This window comes from Heliangelus exortis, chromosome 15, assembly GCF_036169615.1.
Source record: "Heliangelus exortis chromosome 15, bHelExo1.hap1, whole genome shotgun sequence".
In the NCBI taxonomy this organism is placed as follows: Eukaryota; Metazoa; Chordata; class Aves; order Apodiformes; family Trochilidae; genus Heliangelus; species Heliangelus exortis.
This window is the reverse complement of record NC_092436.1, coordinates 2,329,950-2,348,935: the sequence shown is the minus strand read 5'-3', so window position 1 is coordinate 2,348,935 and position 18,986 is coordinate 2,329,950. Positions and strand designations below refer to the sequence as shown.

The window sequence follows — 18,986 nt, the reverse complement described above, 5'->3', positions numbered from 1 at the left end:
CCCTGCTTACAGGGAGGTCGCCCAGCACAAAACCAGCCAGGGCACCCCAAAGGTGCTGGCAATGCTCTCTTGTGACCACAGCCCCGCTGACGGGGAGGTCCCTTTGCCCAGGGCGCCTTTCTCTTTCCCCCGCTTTGGTCTCCCGAGGCTTCCTGCGCTCCTCTTCTCGCTGGCTCTTGCCTCGACGTTCCTTCCACACACGACGAATACTTCCTCTGTTCCACCGGACGATCCGAACGAAGGCAGGAGGAGCCGCTCAGTTCTCACAGAGCCACCGGTCCCCGAACAGAGCTCCCCTCAGTGCCACCCCACTCCCGCCCTTCCCCCCGCCCCTACCTCCCTACCCCTAATCCCCCCCACACCCCCAAGAAAACCCACGCCAATCGCCTTTTCTCACCGAATCTCTTCCTCCGGTACCGATGCTCTCTGCAGAGACGAGACCGAAGGCTTCTCCCGGCTGCTGCTCCAGGCTGCTCCTCCCGGCTGCTCCCGGCGGTGCTGGACGCTCCGCAGCCCCGACGGCTGTGCTTGAGCGCCCGTCCCCGGGACGGCGCCGGAGCCCAAACCCTCCCCACGGCAATCGCAGACCCTCCGAAGGCGATGAACGATCCCCGCCCTCTCTGAGACAAATCGCGGGCCGTTCGGCGGCGGCACCGGCTCCCTCCCGACCCCAGACGATCAAGGACCCTTCGACGGCGGCACCGGATCCCTCCCGCCCCGAACAGATCGCGGACCCTTCGGCGGCGGCACCGCATCCCTCCCGCCCCGAGACAATCGCGGACCCTTCGGCGGCGGCACCGAACCCCCCCCCGCCCTCCTGCCCCTTCCTTCCCCTCAGGCGGCTCCCGCTCCCCTTCCCCTTCCCCTCAGGCGGCCGCACTCCCCCTCACACACCCGCGCGACCCTTCCCTTCCCTTCCCGCCCACGGCGCGCGGCCGCTGCTCCTTCCCGCCCCTGACCCCGCGGGACGCCCGCGCGCTCCCCTCACGAGGGCTCCGCTCCTCCGCACTCGGGCGCGCGGCGGCTGCTCCCGCCCGGACAGAGCCGGGCACGGAAGGAGATGATGAACCGGGACACGCGGCTGGAAAAAGCACTTTATTGGGTACAAGCGGCACCGAAGAGCTGCCAAAAGAGCAGCCCCGGGGGCAGGAGGTGGCTGAGGAGTTGAGGGCGTCTGAGGAGCGATTTGGAAGCGTCATTGTTGCCTGCATCTCCCCGCAGAGGGATCCCGATGTTACGCTTGGCTGGGGACGTTGTCCCAGCGGGCTGGGCAAGCTCAGGAAGAGGGAGCAAACTGGTGAGAGCTGTGCATGGCTGCTGGGAGTAACTCCGGCACGTCAGAAGGTGCAGGTGCATCCCACAGCGATGATCTCCATGATCATTTGGCACTTCTTGTGACACTTTTTCCTGGAGGCCTGAGCTGGCAGCAGGCAGAGCATCGGGGGGCCAGGCAGCCCGGTGAATGGTGGCCATGGTGCTGCCCTCCTGTAGCGTGAAGGGGTTGATCATAGAATCATAGAACTGGCTGGGTTGGAAGGGACCTCAGAGATCATCAAGTCCAACCCTTGATCCACTCCTCCCATGGTTCCCAGCCCATGGCACTGAGTGCCACATCCAGGCTCTTTTGAAATATCTCCAGGGATGGAGAATCCACCCCTTCCCTGGGCAGCCCATTCCAATGGCTGAGCACCCTCTCCCTAAAGAAATTCTTTCTAATGTCCAACCTAAACCTCCCCTGGCACAACTTGAGACCTCTTGTGCCCTCTTGTCTTGCTGAGAGTTGCCTGGGAAAAGAGCCCAACCCCCCCCTGGCTCCAACCTCCTTTCAGGGAGTTGGAGAGAGTGATGAGGTCTCCCCTGAGCCTCCTCTTCTCCAGCCTCAACACCCCCAGCTCCCTCAGCCCTTCCTCACAGGACTTGTGCTGGATCCCTTCCCAGCCTCCTTGCTCTTCTCTGGACCTGCTCCAGCACCTCAATCTCCTTCCTGAGCTGAGGGGCCCAGAACTGGACACAGGACTCAAGCTGTGGCCTCCCCAGGGCTGAGCACAGGGGCAGAATCCCTTCCCTGGACCTGCTGGCCACGCTGTTCCTGAGCCAGCCCAGGATGCCATTGGCCTTCTTGGCCACCTGGGCACACTGCTGGCTCATGTTCAGCTTCCTGGCAATCCAGACTCCCAGGTCCCTCTCTGTCTGGCTGCTCTCCAACCACTCTGTGCCCAGCAGGACCCACTATGCTTATCCCGGAGGTCCCTGCCCCAAGCTCATCTGTAGGCCCAGGGGGACCGGTTCCACCGGTTGGATCTTCAGAGCCTCAGGGCAGCAGGGGTGGCAAAAGGAGCTACAACAGGAAAAATACCCAGTGGAGGCGAGGTGAAGTGCTGCCCCGTGTCTTTAACTGAAACTGATAGGAGTTCGGGTTACATGGGAATTGTGCTACTGGGGAGAAGGAATTTCTGCCTCACCATTCCATTAGCTGGTACTGGGAGGTGTCTGTAAAGTATTCAGAGAATCTTGCTGTACAGCACAGCTAATACAATAAGGAAACTGCAAGAATTTATGAGCTATGAAGTTCAGAAGCCTTTGTTTATCATAGGAATTAGGAAGCAAATTCCAATCCTTATTGTGATAACTTTTCATATTTATTGTTACATATTTAAACGTTTTCATTTGCTTTCCTCTGTTGTGTTTTCCAGGTGGTCACTGATGTTGCCAGGAAAAAAACCCAACAAACTACAAACACCCTAAGCTACACAGTAGGACACGACCAAAGTTATAAAGAGCCTGGAATGTTAAAAAAATAAACAATGTTAAAATAGAGAGCCTATTGTTATGTTTAAGTTTAAAATAAATATTTCTTTTATATTGTGGCATGGTAACTACTTAAATTCAGCAATTACAATATAAAATATTGAAATAGGAACAGACTTTTGGATAACATTTCCTGGAACAAAAAGTACCACCATCCAAATTAGGACAATTTGGGCACATCTTAATTTCTTGTTATCCAGTTTTGCTTATTAAACTTAAGCACCAGGATAGTGCAGCCCTGATTTTGCTCTCTGGACAGTGCTTTGCTGCCAGCCCCTGCTGTGGCAAGATGAATAAAGTGTTGACTGACAGATTCTAACTATAACAGCTGCTTTTAGGGGTTATCACATGTGGGTGTGAAAAAGCCCCTTTGAAGAAAGCAGGTTCACTGTAGGTAAACCTTTAATGACATCACCCAGGTGCAACCAACACTTCAGAATGCTTCATAAATTTGTGAGCATTTGTGTACATCCTACATGTGGCTCCTCCTTACCAACATCAGACTCCTCCAGCTCCATGCCCCTGGACATTAGAAGAGATTACATGGAGATTTAGGTGCTAGGCTATTTTAAAATTCTCTTCCTCTCCTAATAAGTTTTCCTATATAATCCCATCAAAAAAATTATTTTGAGGGCTCAGGGTAAGTAAGGAACTGAGGGCTTGAAGTCACCAAATCCAGAAAAGGCTTTTACAGGCTCAGGGTGAGAGCTCAGAGAAGCAGATTTAATTCACAGCATCCCAGCTCAGGAGATGGAAGAACACACCTTGAAGATCCCAGAAAGAAAACCAAGTGTATAGAAGGCTAAAAAAAAAAAAAAAAAAAAAAAAAAAAAAAAAGTGTGAAAGGAAGACAGAGCTAGCAAATCCTCTTAGAATAAATAATAAAATATTTTCCACTTAAAGTGGCCAACTAGCCAAGAAGACAGCTGGATCATTTTCCTTCCTTGCTGTGCTGGGATGGTTTGGGGTAAATCTCACATCAACAATGTGCACCTTGCAAAGCCCACTGAGAGCTACTGATGGAAAATGCTATGCCAGAGTTGGTGTTAAAATTTTATATTTTCCCCTCAAAGACTGGTATATGATTATTTTAGAAATGTGCTCAGTTTGGACAGATAAAATTATCTGGTTTAAAAGAGAAGTCAGAGAAGACCTTATAGTCAACTTATCTCAGGTGTTAGAGAGTTTGACCCCTTGAAATCAGTAGTTATTTTTCTATTTGTTGGACACTTCCCAACACTCTGCAGAGTCAGCACCATATAACACACTGCGTTTCAATCTGTTTTTACCAATTTTCTGCAGACAAATTAATCTTAAAATGAGTACATTTAGGAAACCTGCCACAGATGCTCAGCTGCAGAAATACATTTTTCATGTGAAAAGTTTTTCAGATATGGTGTTAGTCCAAGAGTACCTGATTTACATCAGGGGTTATTTTGAAGTGGTGCTAACAGATTTCATGCTGGTTGTGAGGTTTTACAGCTGTACAACTTAAACCTCTGTTTAACAGAATTCTTTAGATTTAGTGGAGAAAAAGCTGCGCCAGCTGTTGAGATAAAATAGCTATTTTCTTAATATCAGCATTTTGGGTTCATTGGTTAATATTTTCCTTGTTCTGTCGCATAGAATGCTTGTGAAAACTGACAAAATTACATCAGATATACAAATGCCCTATCAAAATTCAGAACTGGAATCCTCCCTTGAGTCACTTGAACACTGAAAACCTGCTGTCTTAGTAAAAGATAAGTACGTGCAGTTAATAAACATATTATTCTTTCATTAAGCCCTAGAAACAAATGCAGCATTACTGAAGATGGAAACAATTTTGTTGGTATCACTGGAGCTGAACACACTTAAGCCAGAATGAACCAGAAATGTCCACATAATCCTCTGTGACCTCTCAATTATTCCCACACAGTGTAACAGCCATTTCACAGATTGGCATCCTGGGCTGGCTCAGGAACAGCGTGGCCAGCAGGTCCAGGGAAGGGATTCTGCCCCTGTGCTCAGCCCTGGGGAGGCCACAGCTTGAGTCCTGTGTCCAGTTCTGGGCCCCTCAGCTCAGGAAGGAGATTGAGGTGCTGGAGCAGGTCCAGAGAAGAGCAAGGAGGCTGGGAAGGGATCCAGCACAAGTCCTGTGAGGAAGGGCTGAGGGAGCTGGGGGTGTTGAGGCTGGAGAAGAGGAGGCTCAGGGGAGACCTCATCACTCTCTACAACTCCCTGAAAGGAGGTTGGAGCCAGGGGGGGGTTGGGCTCTTTTCCCAGGCAACTCTCAGCAAGACAAGAGGGCACAAGAGGTCTCAAGTTGTGCCAGGGGAGGTTTAGGTTGGACATGAGAAAGAATTTCTTTAGGGAGAGGGTGCTCAGCCATTGGAATGGGCTGCCCAGGGAAGGGGTGGATTCTCCATCCCTGGAGATATTTCAAAAGAGCCTGGATGTGGCACTCAGTGCCATGGGCTGGGAACCACGGGGGGAGTGGAGCAAGGGTTGGACTTGATGAGCTCTGAGGTCCCTTCCAACCCAGCCAGTTCTATGATTCTGTGATTCTATGAAATGCAATTTAAACTTCCTGTGGTATGTGTTCTCAGCCCTTTAACTTTCTTACTCGGTGGTCATTGAGGCAAATTAATCTGTGGTGTATTTTAGTCAGAGTGAGGGTTGCAGCAGAGACACTGGGGCTTATTGGGAGTCTTTGTGTTCTTCCTAGTGCAATTTTTCAGAATGATTTCATTCCTATGCCATGTCTGACCATCAGAGGAACAGGCTTGGCACACAGAAGCAATGTGTACCCTGTATCTACAGCTGGAGCTTGCTGGAGTACAGAATCCTTAGTACAAAACATTTGCTGTAACTTCCCATGGATAAAAAACATTTCAGTAACAAAATGCAGCATTCCCAAAATGTAGCATAAGACAAGTTTCACTCCAGTATTTACAGTTAAGTGTATAACTGTTTTCTGAGGCTGAGAGAAACCTATCAGTGTCAACTCCTGCTTCTAAAATTCATGCCTATACTTTTAGATTTTCTTTTTATCTCTTACTTAGAGTCATCCAAAACCCTGTGTCAACAGGAATAAGAAAGTTTAAAATTAGTTGCTATCCAAAGCGCAGCATCTTGAACCCTGGAATGGGCAAAACATTCCCTGATCTTTACCAGTATCAATTTTTGGTTTGTATTGGCTTTTATTTCTGAAATTGTATTAGACCCAACCCCTCTTGTTACACCATTCTTAACACCAGACAAGCTATAACTTCTGCCTGCTAATATTGACTCTTTTTTAAACACATGCAGTCTAATTACATCATTGCCCTTTGGTGTTACATAAAATTCACAGGTGTGTAGTCGAAAAAAGGTTCACTGTAGGGTGGCATGTGAAATATATTGGCATGAAGAAACACCCTTTTTAACTGGGCTGGTCATATGATTGGTATTTGGCAGAGACTCATAGCATGACTCAGTGAAATCTTTTTTAACAGTGAAGCTTCACATATAGTAAACATTCCCAAGCACTAGGCTGTATGGTTTTATTTCACTAAAGCAAAATCCCATTATATTAAATTATAATGTGGAAACTTAATGGATGCAGCTCTTTAAGTTTGCACCATCTGTTCCACCCTTTAATTACAAAAACAAAAAAGTACAAGTCACAATCCCATCATAAAAGGAAAAAAAAGAAGGAGGACTAGAAGTGATTTGGATGCCTGGGTGTGTGACTGCCAGCATCTGCTGCATGGTTTCACTTGACAGAATGCTGTACATGTTGCTGGTAGCACCCCTATTTTAAAAGTATTTATTGCAAGTTTCAAGTGGAAAAATGGTTAGTCACTCCCTCACCTAGAAATCTTATTGTTCAGTGCTGTGGTTCTGACTTCATCTTAGACACAGCTGCTTTTCAGGAGAAGTGAAATTACCTTTGGGCTTGCAAGCCACCGAACCCTGTAGAATCTTCTGGGGCAAAAGAGGGTACAGAAATATGTTCAGTGAAAAAACAAATTCTAGATACTCTTTGTCAGTAATTTTTAGAGAGGCTAGCCTCTCCAGGATATATATATATATACACACACACACACACACACACACACACACACATATATATATATTTCTTTTTCTTTTTCTTCTGGATGATACGTAGAAAGCATTTGCATTTAAAACATGAAAAAAAAGCCAGTATTTGCATTCAGTGACACTGCCCAGAAGCCTTTCCATTCACAGACCTAGGAAAATACTGAATTTGTTCACCTAGTAGTTATGACTTTTTTTGTTAAAGAAAGCTTATGCTTTGAAGAAAGTGTATTTCAGTTTAAAAACATGCTCATATAACTAGCAAAATTAGTAGTAGCTGTAACTCTTCACAGAAGGGGAAGTAGGAGTTGAAATGACCCTGAAAATCTTTAAACAGATACAAGAGGCATCTCCTGACCTGTTCAGTAGCCCATGAGTGCTTTCTGTTATACTGGTTTAATAGGACAGAGTAAGAGCAAGAGTTATTTTCTTCAACAGAAGTGTATTAAATAGTCACATAAAACCAGAGGAACTTGTTTGGAAGAAGTTAGCCCTATCTCAGTGCACACACCTTCACTGTGGAAATCCTTTTAGCTGGTATATTATCTACCATGAGTTATTCTTGACAGATTTTGATACATTTGCTTGACAGTCTCCAGTTGGACACTCTAAGCAAATCATAGCAATAGTCTCCTTACCAATAGTTTTTTTTTTTACTACCAAAATAATGAATAGGAATGATTTTGCACTGCAATAGATACCATTTTTAAAAGGAAAGTGCAACTATAGACAGAACAAAGAGTGCAATTTAAGAAAAGAATTCTTGAAACAAGAACAGTAGGTTTAACACACTGTTGAGTTTAATTTGTATTATAGCTTTGGTGACCTGGAAGATGCTGTTTCTGAAATAAATATTCTTCTGAGGAAGTTCAGCCAGCTTTTTGTATGATTATTTTGGACAGTAAAATGTGAATCAAAATTAAACTTGCTGTGCAGTGTCCCAGAGCTCTGGGACAGTGATTCTGTGATGGAAAAGTCCCCTCCCTTGTTTGTGCAACTGACATCTGTCGTGACAGACCCACTTGTTCAGTCCTGCAATAAATAAATGTTCATTATGGAACTGGAAAATTCTAATTGCTCAAGCTGATGACAGTTTTCTCTGATAATACACCTGATATCATTATTTAAACACAGAGTAATTATTCACCTGATGAAAACGACAGTCAGAATTTCATTGATCTTTTCAGTTTGCAATCTAAAGAGGAAAACCACACTGGTGAGGTGTAAAAATTATCAATATGCTTGTGCTAGATATGCACTCCAGAGAGTAAATCTCTCTGTAGCACAGCAGCAAGCCAGGTTAGTACTAGCTCCTGTCTCTGAACACACAGACACTGACAGCTTTTTGATGTGCTTACAATGAGCAAACTTCAGCTACTTCAGTCACAACTCAGCAAGCACTTGGGCAGCCCAGGACAACCCCAGCTTTTAAGCTTGTAAACTTTTATGATTTGTTGGCTTGGGCTTCCAGCAGCTGTGTGTGTGGGATCTGTGTGACAGACATGCAATATTATAGAGCAGACGTGCACTCTGGGGCTGTCACGAGGAGGGTGTTACTCTGCCAGTGAACATGCTCAGCAGTTATCACCAATGCTATATACACCCAAAAGAAAGTTGTATTTTTCTTTTCGTTAGATCTATTTTATACACAACCTCAGGGAGAAAAAGCTGCTCAGTTTAGAATGATGTTTCCAGAGCTTATGAGGTGTTGTGGATCATCTGGCTAAACCCAGTTCAGCGAGGCTGAAAAGGAGGAGGAAAGGAAGCTTTGCACAGGAAAAAGGATAGAGGAGAAGAATGGCAGCCAGGAAGAATGAAGGTAACTTTGAGGCAAAAAAGACTTCAGTCAAGGAGGGAGGTCACAACATGCAACGTAACAGGAGGCAAAAAAATAGAATTTGTTATTTAAATAGAAGGGTGTGTTACTGTCGTCACCAACAGAGAGGGAGAATTTGTTACAGCTGAAGGAAAGTATCTCATGGTCTTAGGATCAAACACTGCCTCATCCCAACCATTTTTTATTACTCTCAAATTGCACGAGTTTGATGGATCTGATGAGGAAAGGTGGGGAAAGTTGACCCAGGGCTGGAAGAATGGAAAAATTGAGACAGTACTTTGCCTATGAACACAGCATTACTAACGAGGAAGCTCAGGTTTATCAGGTGTAGCTCCATCCACCTGGTGATATTCTCTTTCCAAGCAATTCACCATTGTTATTTCATTTTCAATGTTTATATATTTACTATTATTACACTCAAATATTTTGACTGTCATTGAGCTGGCATGAGTAGTAGTTTCTGTTTGGGCAATATATGATTACCAAGGACACTTATGCTCAGGATTGAGGTGTGCTGACAACACATGACTTAATAACTCCAGACACCAGTCAGTCCACAGTTTGTTACTTTCATTAATATCTTTATTTTCATTCATATCAAGCTGGCTCTCAAACTTCACTCAGAAAAGAGGTGGTTCTAACTAGGCTCTGTATAACCCAGCTACAGTAGAACCAATAATTTCAGGTTGCTGCAGCATGCACTTCCACTCCACCCTTAAAATAAGACTTTTGGTGAGAACAATGTTAGGTAAGGCTGTAAATGAGATTTGGAACAATAATAATTATCCAACTTGCCAGCTATTTTTAATACCTAAGATGGAAGGCACTGAAATTCTGAAAGATAATATTCAAAGAGCCAAGCACAGGAGTGCATCCACCTATTACAATGAAATCTGATTCAGTGTGAGGTTAAAAAGAAGGTCAGGTTATTATTTGTAACCAGCTATTAGTTATAATACACTTGTTAACCACACTGAAGAGAAATCATGATCTAACAATAAGCTGCCTGTGCAGTGAACAGATCACAGCTCTCCTTTGTCCTTTAGCACACACACAAACAGATTTCAAAAGAAATTTTCCCTTCCCAGCTTCTCTGTTCATAGGAAGCACTTAAACAGCAGCCAGGACACAGTGCTGCTTGGAACTGAGCTTGAACTGATGCAGAGCTGGATGGCAAGGCAGCAGTTCAGCCAAGGCATCTTTAGCAGGTTGTGTGTACCTGTTTTGTCACAAAAGACACCTGTGACACCTCCCAAACACTGTGGATATCATACATAACATGCTTCTAGGAGTTGTGCATACATCCTGACTGGGTTCAGGATCCCTTCACTACAAGATACTGGCAGTGCTATGAAGGAAAAATGCATTTACCTGGCAGGAATACCTCACATCTTGCTGAAATCCTTTCTTTGCAGTCTTTCTACACCCTAACTCCCTAGTTGCTTGGCTCAGGTGAAGGTCATTATGACAGTAACTGTGATACAGCATTAACTGAAGGAAATACCTGGAAAAAAAAAAAAAAAGAATATCTATAATATGCTGAGAATCTCATTCATTTACTCAAATAAATAAGCTACAGAATGGCTACATCATGTAGGTGTTGCCTGGCTTAAGTGCAAGAGGATTTCCAGGGCAAGAGAAGAAAAAGAAGCACAGAATCAAGATGAGTCCTACTTACTGGCTGAGCTGCACTGTGTTTCTCAGCACTTTGCAAGGGCACAGTTAAAGAGCAAACAAGGGCAAAACAACCAGGAGAGCTCAGGCTTAACACCCTGAAGTCTGCAGGTACAGGTCTTGGTCCTCCTGGATTTATAGGCATTTAATAGGATTGCAGTCTATTTCCAAAGAAAATGATGCTCATTATGTCCCCAAAGCCTCCCCAGCTCCATTAGCCAGCTGCCTTCTTTTGGATTAATTACTGCATTTTGTGATAAGTCTATGCACTAAAAATGAGGAGACAAAATATGTCCTACAGAGGTTTTTGACCTAATTCAGCTGTGACATTGTGGCTGAGATTTCACAGAAATGAGCAGTGCAGCCCTTTGCTAAGATGCTGCCACTTGAAAAACAAAAAATTACCTCTTACAAGTCCTAAATTTTTCAGATTCCTAAAGCCAACCATCTGAAAGGGAGAAACAGTGGTTTCTCTGTAGTGCACAGCTACAAAAAGCAAAGATATGTATCTGTCCCAGGCCTAACACAGGAAACATAATGTAGAAAGAGTCTGTACAAGGCATGTGGGATGTGCCAAGTTTGTCTCATTGATTATAAAAACACATTTTGGATCATATTATCTCCATGACAACTGCCTGTACGTATTAATAAATAATCTGTTGTGTGCTTAAACCCCGTTTATGGAAAAGGCTGAACAATATGAGAGCTCTTCCAAAGCAAGTACTTGTAACATGAGCTATGCCATAGCAGCAATGAGTAAGCCTAAAGCCTCCTAGCACAAGCTCAGCAGGACACTTCACAGATATTTACATTATTTGCTTACAAGGAAGGAATGTGCCCAAGTGTCTGCTGAACTGGGATCTCTGGTCCCTTGACCCTAAATGCTTCTGTCATGTTTGGCAAATTAGTTAACTTTACTACCTGCTTCCTCAACGGGGCTGAAATCATGTGTTTGTCCATCTGGTGACAATATTTGTCCTGGCAGGGATAATATTTGTCAAGTACTCTAAAAATCTGAGCTGTTAGAGGATATGCAGCACTTGTAGAACTGAGGAGGAACGGGGATGTACCTATTCCACCAGTTCCTCCCCACCCAGACAGAAACAGCACCAGGCAGGATGCACAAGCTGAGAGCAGCACCCAGGGAGCAGGTAGGACAAAAAATAGTTGCAAAATATTAAAACCCTAACGTTTGTGAATGAGCACTCTTTTCTTAGCTTTTTTAATAGATAATTGACTGCAGAATATCTGCCTCCAGTGGTTTGAAAATGTGGGGTTTTTTTAGAGTTACTTTGTAACTTTTTATTCCAAGAAAACTGTACAGTCCCTGCTTTCTCTGCAAGACCAGAGTGAACTATGAACCAGCAAATTTCAAGTATTAAATTTTGCAGCACATAAAGTGATTAACAGTGAGGTTCCACCCTTTTCAGAAGGCTTGTAATTGAACTTCTGATGTGACCAGGGCTCAGCTGATAGTGGAACTACTGATGTCACTGACCTTGTCATGCACTCTCTGGCCTCTGGAATGAGTCAAATATACAAAAATAATATTTGTTCACGCTAATGTAATACAAATATCTGATGTACATAGCCTTGCTCCTAGTTCCCATCTTTGCCATCATTCTGCTAAGAATCCTGTTTATCTGACTTAACGGATCTATTAAGACACAAAACATACAATATTCTGTTCCAGTAAGGGGTTAATATCTGAATATGCAAAAGATTACGGGGTGTACACTTCTGACTTCATCTGAGCAGGAAAAGTCCCTTTCCCTGTGGAGGCAGTTGACTTCTACACTGAAATACCAGAGTCTCTACTCTTTGGTTACCAAAAATGTATTAATCAAAGGCAACCCTCCATCAAAAGGTGGGAACACATTATTACAATATTACATAGCCTTGCAATTCTACATTTAGTATTAAAACACCATAGCAACAGACACGTCAGGCAAGCACTGACAGATAACCTAGAGCCAGTAAAATATTCAGAGAGAGGTGTGAAAAAAAACCCAAACACTAATGTAAACGTTCCTTACTCTATAATGCTTAATTAACACCACATCCACGTAGTTGTATGATGCCCAGCAATACAAAACTGCATAGTTTAAATACTGACTACATTCCTCTACCAGGGAAACTGAAGTAGCTTGTGAGATTATTGCAATTGCTCACACACACACATCAAGGAGATTCATTTCAGACCGTTACAGCACTAAAGGTGGCTCTGCAAAAAAGCTGAATAACCTGCCAACTCGAAGCATGTAAACTAAGTGCTGTCAGCTTGATTAATTAAGGAACTCCTTGGTAAGGAATGCTGTAGAGATGAAATACTTGTCACTGACTCAAGTGCTAGAATTGGGTAAAGTGTGGACTACCCCTGACTCATCATGGCAGCCACACCCCATCCATCTCCTTAGTTACAAACCACACACAAAAGCCTGGCATATGTTTTCAAACTAAACACACAGTATTATTACTGCCATCTCACAATTCACAGTTTAATCTTACTGTACATCTGACTTACTGACAACCCCCCCAACTTATGCAACACAGGCTCAGGTAATTAAGGAAGCAGAGAAAAGCAGCCCTGATTCTCTAAACTATTGCTTATGACTCAAAAAGCAGGAGGGAGGTATGAGATCTGAATTCTGATCCATGTATAGGCCATTCAAAACAATATGGGGATAAAATACAGAGCTTATGCTCTGGATGGAAATGGAAACCAAGATTTTCCCTTTCTCAGTGAGTGTCAAGATAACTGAATCCTGAGTCCAGTCCTTGCCAATGGCATGGATTCAGCTGCCAGTAGTGCTGAATCACCTTCCCCTCCCCAAGTGGAGTTTGTCCTGGCATTAAAGACTTGTGATTGAGTCTTACCAAACAAAATGGGTCTCTTTCTTAGGCAAACACATTAAACACCATGATCCTGTGAATCAGCCAAGGGGGGACTGGGAACTATCACATTTGTTCTAAAGGCAGCAGCAACTGATAGTGCAGCCTGTAAGGAGCCCTGCCTGATCCACACTAGATGTGCTTTCCCCACACCTACCAGATAAAACATCACAGGACTCTGGTTGTAGCTCCATCAACAAATAAACCAGGTTACTAATTTCCTGCTGCTGAGAGGGTTTTGTGTCAGCCCTCACTCTGCATTCCCTACTCCAGGAGCACAGCTGGCAGTGGGCAATGCAGTTCTACCCCCTTCTGAGCACTAGGATCAGCACCCAGCACACTCATTTTTCAGCTGGTTCAGCTGCCACAGAAAGCCCAAGAGTTACAGCAAATAACCCAAACCAAGGTGATGCCTTCAGCTGGACCAGATGCTCTGCACAGCTCTTTTCCAACCTGGCCCCTTATGTCACCCTCACCCCATGCATCCCTTCCTGTGCCAGCTCAAACCCACATAAAGAAGTGGTGAAGGGTACAGATGCAGCAAAGATCACTTTTTTCGAGTAGAGCAGGTGTTTTTGAATACTCATTCTTGCTGGCAACAGAGGGGAAACAATGTTGGGAAAGGGTTGTCACCACTGAGCATCAATCAAGAGTAGAGAACACCTTGCTCTTGACCAGAGTTCAGCAAGGTGCTGAAGCACTCGTATCTTCTGAGACTGAGGTACAAAAGCTAAATTTAGGTTCTGATTTTTCCAAATGCTGTGGAAAATAAGTGAAAATAACAGTAATTTTTGTATACAGAAGTATAATTAACTGTAAAACTGATACCATGAGGAGTTCAAAGATGTAATCTACTCAAGTCCCACCAAGAATTTCACTATCTGTATGGAAAATGCAGAGTTAATGTTGGTCTCAAAACATCTTACTATGTCAGAGGGTCAAGAGCTATTAGAGGAAACAAACTTTGGTTTGGCAAGTTACACAAGAAATTATGTTATTGCTTCATGTTCTTTGCATTTATTTGTTCAAGATTATTTTGGGAGTACTAACGAAGATGTGCTACCAAGTAAATTCTTTAAAACGATCATTTTGCAGTGAATAACATTTTTTCTTTCTACAACCCTAGGTATAAAACTAAGGACATCTGAAGATGGAAACTTAAATAAAAAGCATTCTGGGAGAAAACCAAAATGCCTGAGTTAGGTCACTCAAACAAAGTGATGTCTACTAGGAGACTATGACACCCAGAAACCGAGATTGACCTGTGAAGGCAAACATTCTTTTGCCCTTGCTCATGACTTAATTGTTGATCTGTTTCAATAGTGGGCAAAGAATTCAACAATTTAGACTCTGTATTAGGCAAAACATGACTGAGACAATGAACATCTATTAACTAGCACAGGGCTTTGTAGATTGGATAATGTCAACAGGGTACATTTGGCCCAAATTTTAGTGCGTTTAAGCCATTTTTTGAATTTCACGTCTTTTCAAAGTTATTTAAGGGAAAGCTTGCATTGACTAATATCTCTATAATTTAAGATGCAAATTGCAACAAAATACGAAATCCATCACAGAACACAGCTGTGTGTTCCTCATTGCATCTTGTCTTGATCCTAATGACACCTCTTGCTGTGAGTAGAAAGCAACTGTCCCGATACTCTAAGGCAGCCAAGATTCCCCACCAGTTTCCTGCTTTTTGCTGAAAGCTTAAGCTGTGCCTCACTTATTCCTTCTCTTAAAAGGTGACAGCAAACCCAAGCCTCCCAGGAACTCTTTAAGAATAAAGAAAATATTCTTTCAGTTTTAAATAAAAGCAACAGTGTCTTTTAATCCAAGCACTACATGGTGGTACGAGATGATATTGAACGCTCATGCTTGAGCTGAAAAGATTTATTTCTAAGTACCTAACACCACCAAGTGCCTTCCCATTCCTTCTTCCCAGGGACACACACACAATTATCGTGCTCAGGACTACAGAGAGAAGCACAAATACCCCCCTCCCCTCACTCCCTCGACCCCCATCAGACATTTGGCAGCCGGGTGCCGTGTCCAGCCTGTGCCCCCTGTGCCCGCTGCCTCCTCGCCCTCACGGCTCTCCGGGGTAGCAGAGGCAGCTACCGCCGTGCCAGGCCGGTGACTGCAATCCCCCGCTCCCCACACCAAGGCCCTTGGCTCCCGCCTCAGGACTGCGGGCGGGCAGGGAGGCACCGCTGCCCCTCACACAGAGCCCCACCCGGGGAGCGGCACAGCCAGACCAACCCGCACCGGACTGCCGAACCCGCACGCCGCACCTCACGCACCGGGTGTGCAGAAAAGCCCTTCCCTGCCGCCCCTTCCCTCCCGCGCAGGCGCTGCCTCCGCCTCACCCGCCCCCGCCGCGGTGCATGGTGCATGGCGCAGGCGCAGCGCTCTCGCAGCGCTCCCTCAGCGCTCCCTCAGCCCCGTTCCGCCGCCGCCCCGGTCCCGCTCGGCTCTGGCTAAAGCGCAGGCGCCGTCCCGCCCAGAGGCTGCGCAGGCGCCGTTGCCCTCCCGTGGCGTCTCCCTCCTCCTCCCCGTAGTGGGAGCCGAGGCGGTGACGTCAGGAGCGGCGGCCATTACACGGTCTGGTGCGAGGGAGCGGGCGGCAGAGCTGCACCAGCCCAGGGCGCCGCGCCGGCCGCTCGACTCGCAGCGCTCCGGGCCGCCTCTTCCCCCTGTCCTGTCCCGTTCCGTCCCGCCGCGTTGCGGACGCCGCTGTAGGGAACGCGGATCGCAGGGGCCTCCGGGGTGGTGCGGCAGCAGCCGGTGAGGAGGGGGAGAGCGGGATGGAGGAGAAGGTCTTCACCAAGGAGCTCGACCAGTGGGTGGAGCAGCTCAACGAGTGCAAGCAGCTCTCCGAGGGGCAGGTGAAGAGCCTCTGCGAGAAGGTGAGGAGCGACCGAGAGTGCGGGGATGTGGCGGGGGGTGGATAAAGGGGCAGGGACCGGCCGTGCTGCGGGGAGAGCCCGCGGGGCCGGGGCGGCCGCTCGGCGGGAAGGCGAGCGGCGGGGGAGCTGGGTGCTGCCGGGCGGGGGAGGTGCCTGCCTGCCGGGTAGACGGACGGGCCGGGCCGGCGGACCGGGAGCTCTCGGGTGGTTCGGCGGGGCTGGCTGGCGGCCGGACGGGCAGCGGGGGTAGCGGGCCGGGGAGCCGGGTGGGTCCGCGCCCCTTTCGCTGTGCTGTGAGCCTGGCTCCGCCTCCCGCCGCTCTCATCGCCTCCTAAAATGGCGCCGCTGCCGGGATTCTTGGGAGAGACCCCCGAGCGCGGCCGCCATCCCGGGGCGGCGGGGCCCGGACGGATGGTGCTGCACCAGCCCCGGCCCTTCCCCGCTGCCCTTTCCCTTCCCTTGGGCCTCCCCCGGCAGGGGAGAGCCGTGCTGCCGGTCTGGCCGGACCGGACGGTCCGGAGGGGTCGCGAATGAATCGACGCGACGTACTCTCATGATACGGTTAAAATTTTAAAGGAGTCCTAAAAAGTGCGAGTTGTCACGAGGAAAAGAAAGGCTTATAGTAACCGGTTGAAAACTACACGGGGTTAAGGGCTGCTGCTTGGATGTACCAGCTTTGATTTTTTTTTTTTTTTTTTTCCCCTTCTTAATATATAAATAAGCACAGTCGCATCAATACTAATTGGAGGGTAGGTTAGCTTTGGGACTTTGATTTCTCCGAGTAAGATTCTGGGTGTCGTGAAATTCACAGAATAGGCAGTTGAGATCCTATATAGCCATTTATTTTTATGATGACAGATTAAAAATGTTGAGCCTTGGATTTTATGGATTGTCTTGAATGAGACATAATTTAGAAAGGTCTTAAAATTAGCTCAGCATAGATTGCCTTTTAGAAATTCAAGGAAAAAATTGTCCTTGTAGCATTCAGATGTATTTTCCAATAATCTAATTCTGGATGCAACTTAATAGTTGAGCAATGTTTTTTTGTTATGGAAGGTTTTTATGTGTTCATAAAAAGGAATGAAATAAGGAATATGGGAAGTTATGGATATACTGGCTTTTAAAAGCTGCGGACCTGCTGTGAGAAGTAATAAGAATATTATCAACTTGGCATCATGCCTTCAAAAGCATGTTGTTTGGAAGCAAATTGTTTCTATAGGACTGTCAATGAATTTATTAAATGAACTTGCAGTGTTTTTGGCAAGGAGGGTTCTTGCTGGAGTCCAGATTTTAGTTGACTAGTATTGTACCAACTTGAAATTTTTACCATTTGATACAGTTTGTGTGTTTTAAATTGTATTGTTAGCAAGGGGCAATGTCACTGCCTGTTTTTCATGCCCATCTCCAGTGACAGCTGACCAGCTTCTTCCTTGTATTGCTTTGCTGGAGAGGTGAGTATTCCACTTGCCATCTTTTTATAAACTGGTGTTAGTACAGGCTCCAGAACACCGTATGAGCAGGTGTGTTTTGTAAGGTTGTATGGTAACTTGCAGGAGGAAGGTTTGATAGGTGGGCAGTAGGGATCCTATTAGAAATTCCTTACAGGAGACACTGTAGTCCTGGTTGTCATTGTTGTGCAAGAAGACATTTTCATTTCTTCCCTGAGAAGAATGGAAATGAGGTGTATTTCTCAATAAATGCCTAGTTCTCCTCATCAAAATAATGGTAGATCACAGAGAAGGTCACAGAATGTTGTGTGTCTAACAGCTGTGTTTTGAGATGAGACCACTGGAATGCCTGAGATGAGTCGACCTGAAAAATACCATTTAGCAGCAAGTTGGGTGTCTGTGAGGCAGCTCCAGACTGAAGGCAGCGTTTCCCTGGGTAGTGTGATACTGTGCTGGAGGTGAAATTCCCTCTCTGCCTGTTTTGTGGTCAGCACTTTGCAGAATACACACACATGGCTGTTTATGTAAAGGAGAGATGATTTGTTGCTGATAACTACACGTGGATTTACTGGGACTTCCTACAAAGTGTACTTGAGTTACTACATGGCTGCTGATTCAAAGAATTGGAAATTGGCCCTCAAAGCCCTGAGTTTTCCATCACTTTGTCCCTTTGGGTGGGAAGTGTGTTTGTAAAAGCCCAATGCTTGTTGAATTCTGTGCCCCCCTGCATTGGAGGGCTGTGTTTGCTCCAACCTGTCTATCTGCTTGCAGCCCTCACTATCAGAAACTTTGCAGAGTTGTGCTTCATGTTTTGTTTGTCTAAAGTAGTTTTGTGGAGGTAATCAAGCCCAAAGGTTCTGCTTTTCCATGAATGTGTTAAGGACGGTGTCAAATATAGCTACAGTTCCAAAGAAAAGATAAAGATCCTTCTTTATACCTCATAGGTATAAACTGTCTCTCTTTATCACGCTGAATTCTAGCTAGGGCTGTTTGATATAAAAAAATAAATATTTGTGAGGGCTTTTCCTCCTGAAGGCTGTTTGATTGGATGATGATCTTGACTGGTATTTCTTGATCTGCTGGGACTCCCATGTGTGCAGACTGGTGCCTGTCTAACAACAATAAGCCTAAGGGCTCTCTTGTATTTTGGTATTGATATCTGAAGAACAAACCAGCTGTTTACAAACATGATAATTAAGTGTGGCCATTCCTGCATCCCAGTTACTTTCTTAGTGTGCCCGGTTACCTGGGTGATGGTGGTAACTGGGCAGAAATGTCTTCTAAGTCTAGGAATAATTTGTAACTATGAATAATACATAATACTTAGATGATTTGGGGAAAAAAAAAAGAACCTTTGAG

The 18,986-nt window shown here is 45.6% G+C and overlaps 1 protein-coding gene and 2 long non-coding RNA genes across 12 annotated transcripts in view; 2 read left to right on the top strand and 1 right to left on the bottom strand.

Annotated features, from left to right (window-relative positions):
• Positions 1-939: 939 nt before the first annotated feature.
• LOC139803172 (uncharacterized) lies at positions 940-3,161 on the top strand. Its single transcript, XR_011728924.1, has 3 exons — positions 940-1,297; positions 2,308-2,370; positions 2,694-3,161. It is a non-coding gene; the product is annotated as an uncharacterized lncRNA (long non-coding RNA).
• Positions 2,618-15,628, bottom strand: LOC139803171 (uncharacterized). Of its 9 annotated transcripts, none has more exons than XR_011728915.1 (6): positions 15,533-15,628; positions 11,776-11,901; positions 10,079-10,198; positions 7,661-7,902; positions 6,643-6,756; positions 2,618-3,610 (listed from the first exon to the last, which is right to left on the bottom strand). It is a non-coding gene; the product is annotated as an uncharacterized lncRNA (long non-coding RNA). The 9 variants fall into 9 exon arrangements; XR_011728916.1 differs by having other exon boundaries at positions 2,618-3,330; XR_011728917.1 differs by having other exon boundaries at positions 2,618-2,781.
• Positions 15,618-18,986, top strand: part of PPP2CA (protein phosphatase 2 catalytic subunit alpha) — a 17,211-nt gene continuing 13,842 nt past the window's right edge. The window contains exon 1 of one of the 2 annotated variants that reach the window (XM_071759067.1): positions 15,618-16,179. In XM_071759067.1, the coding sequence (XP_071615168.1) occupies positions 16,078-16,179 (102 nt within the window). In that variant the 5' untranslated portion in view covers positions 15,618-16,077. The remainder of the gene's footprint in view (positions 16,180-18,986) is intronic. The other variant, XR_011728914.1, reaches the window with a different exon arrangement.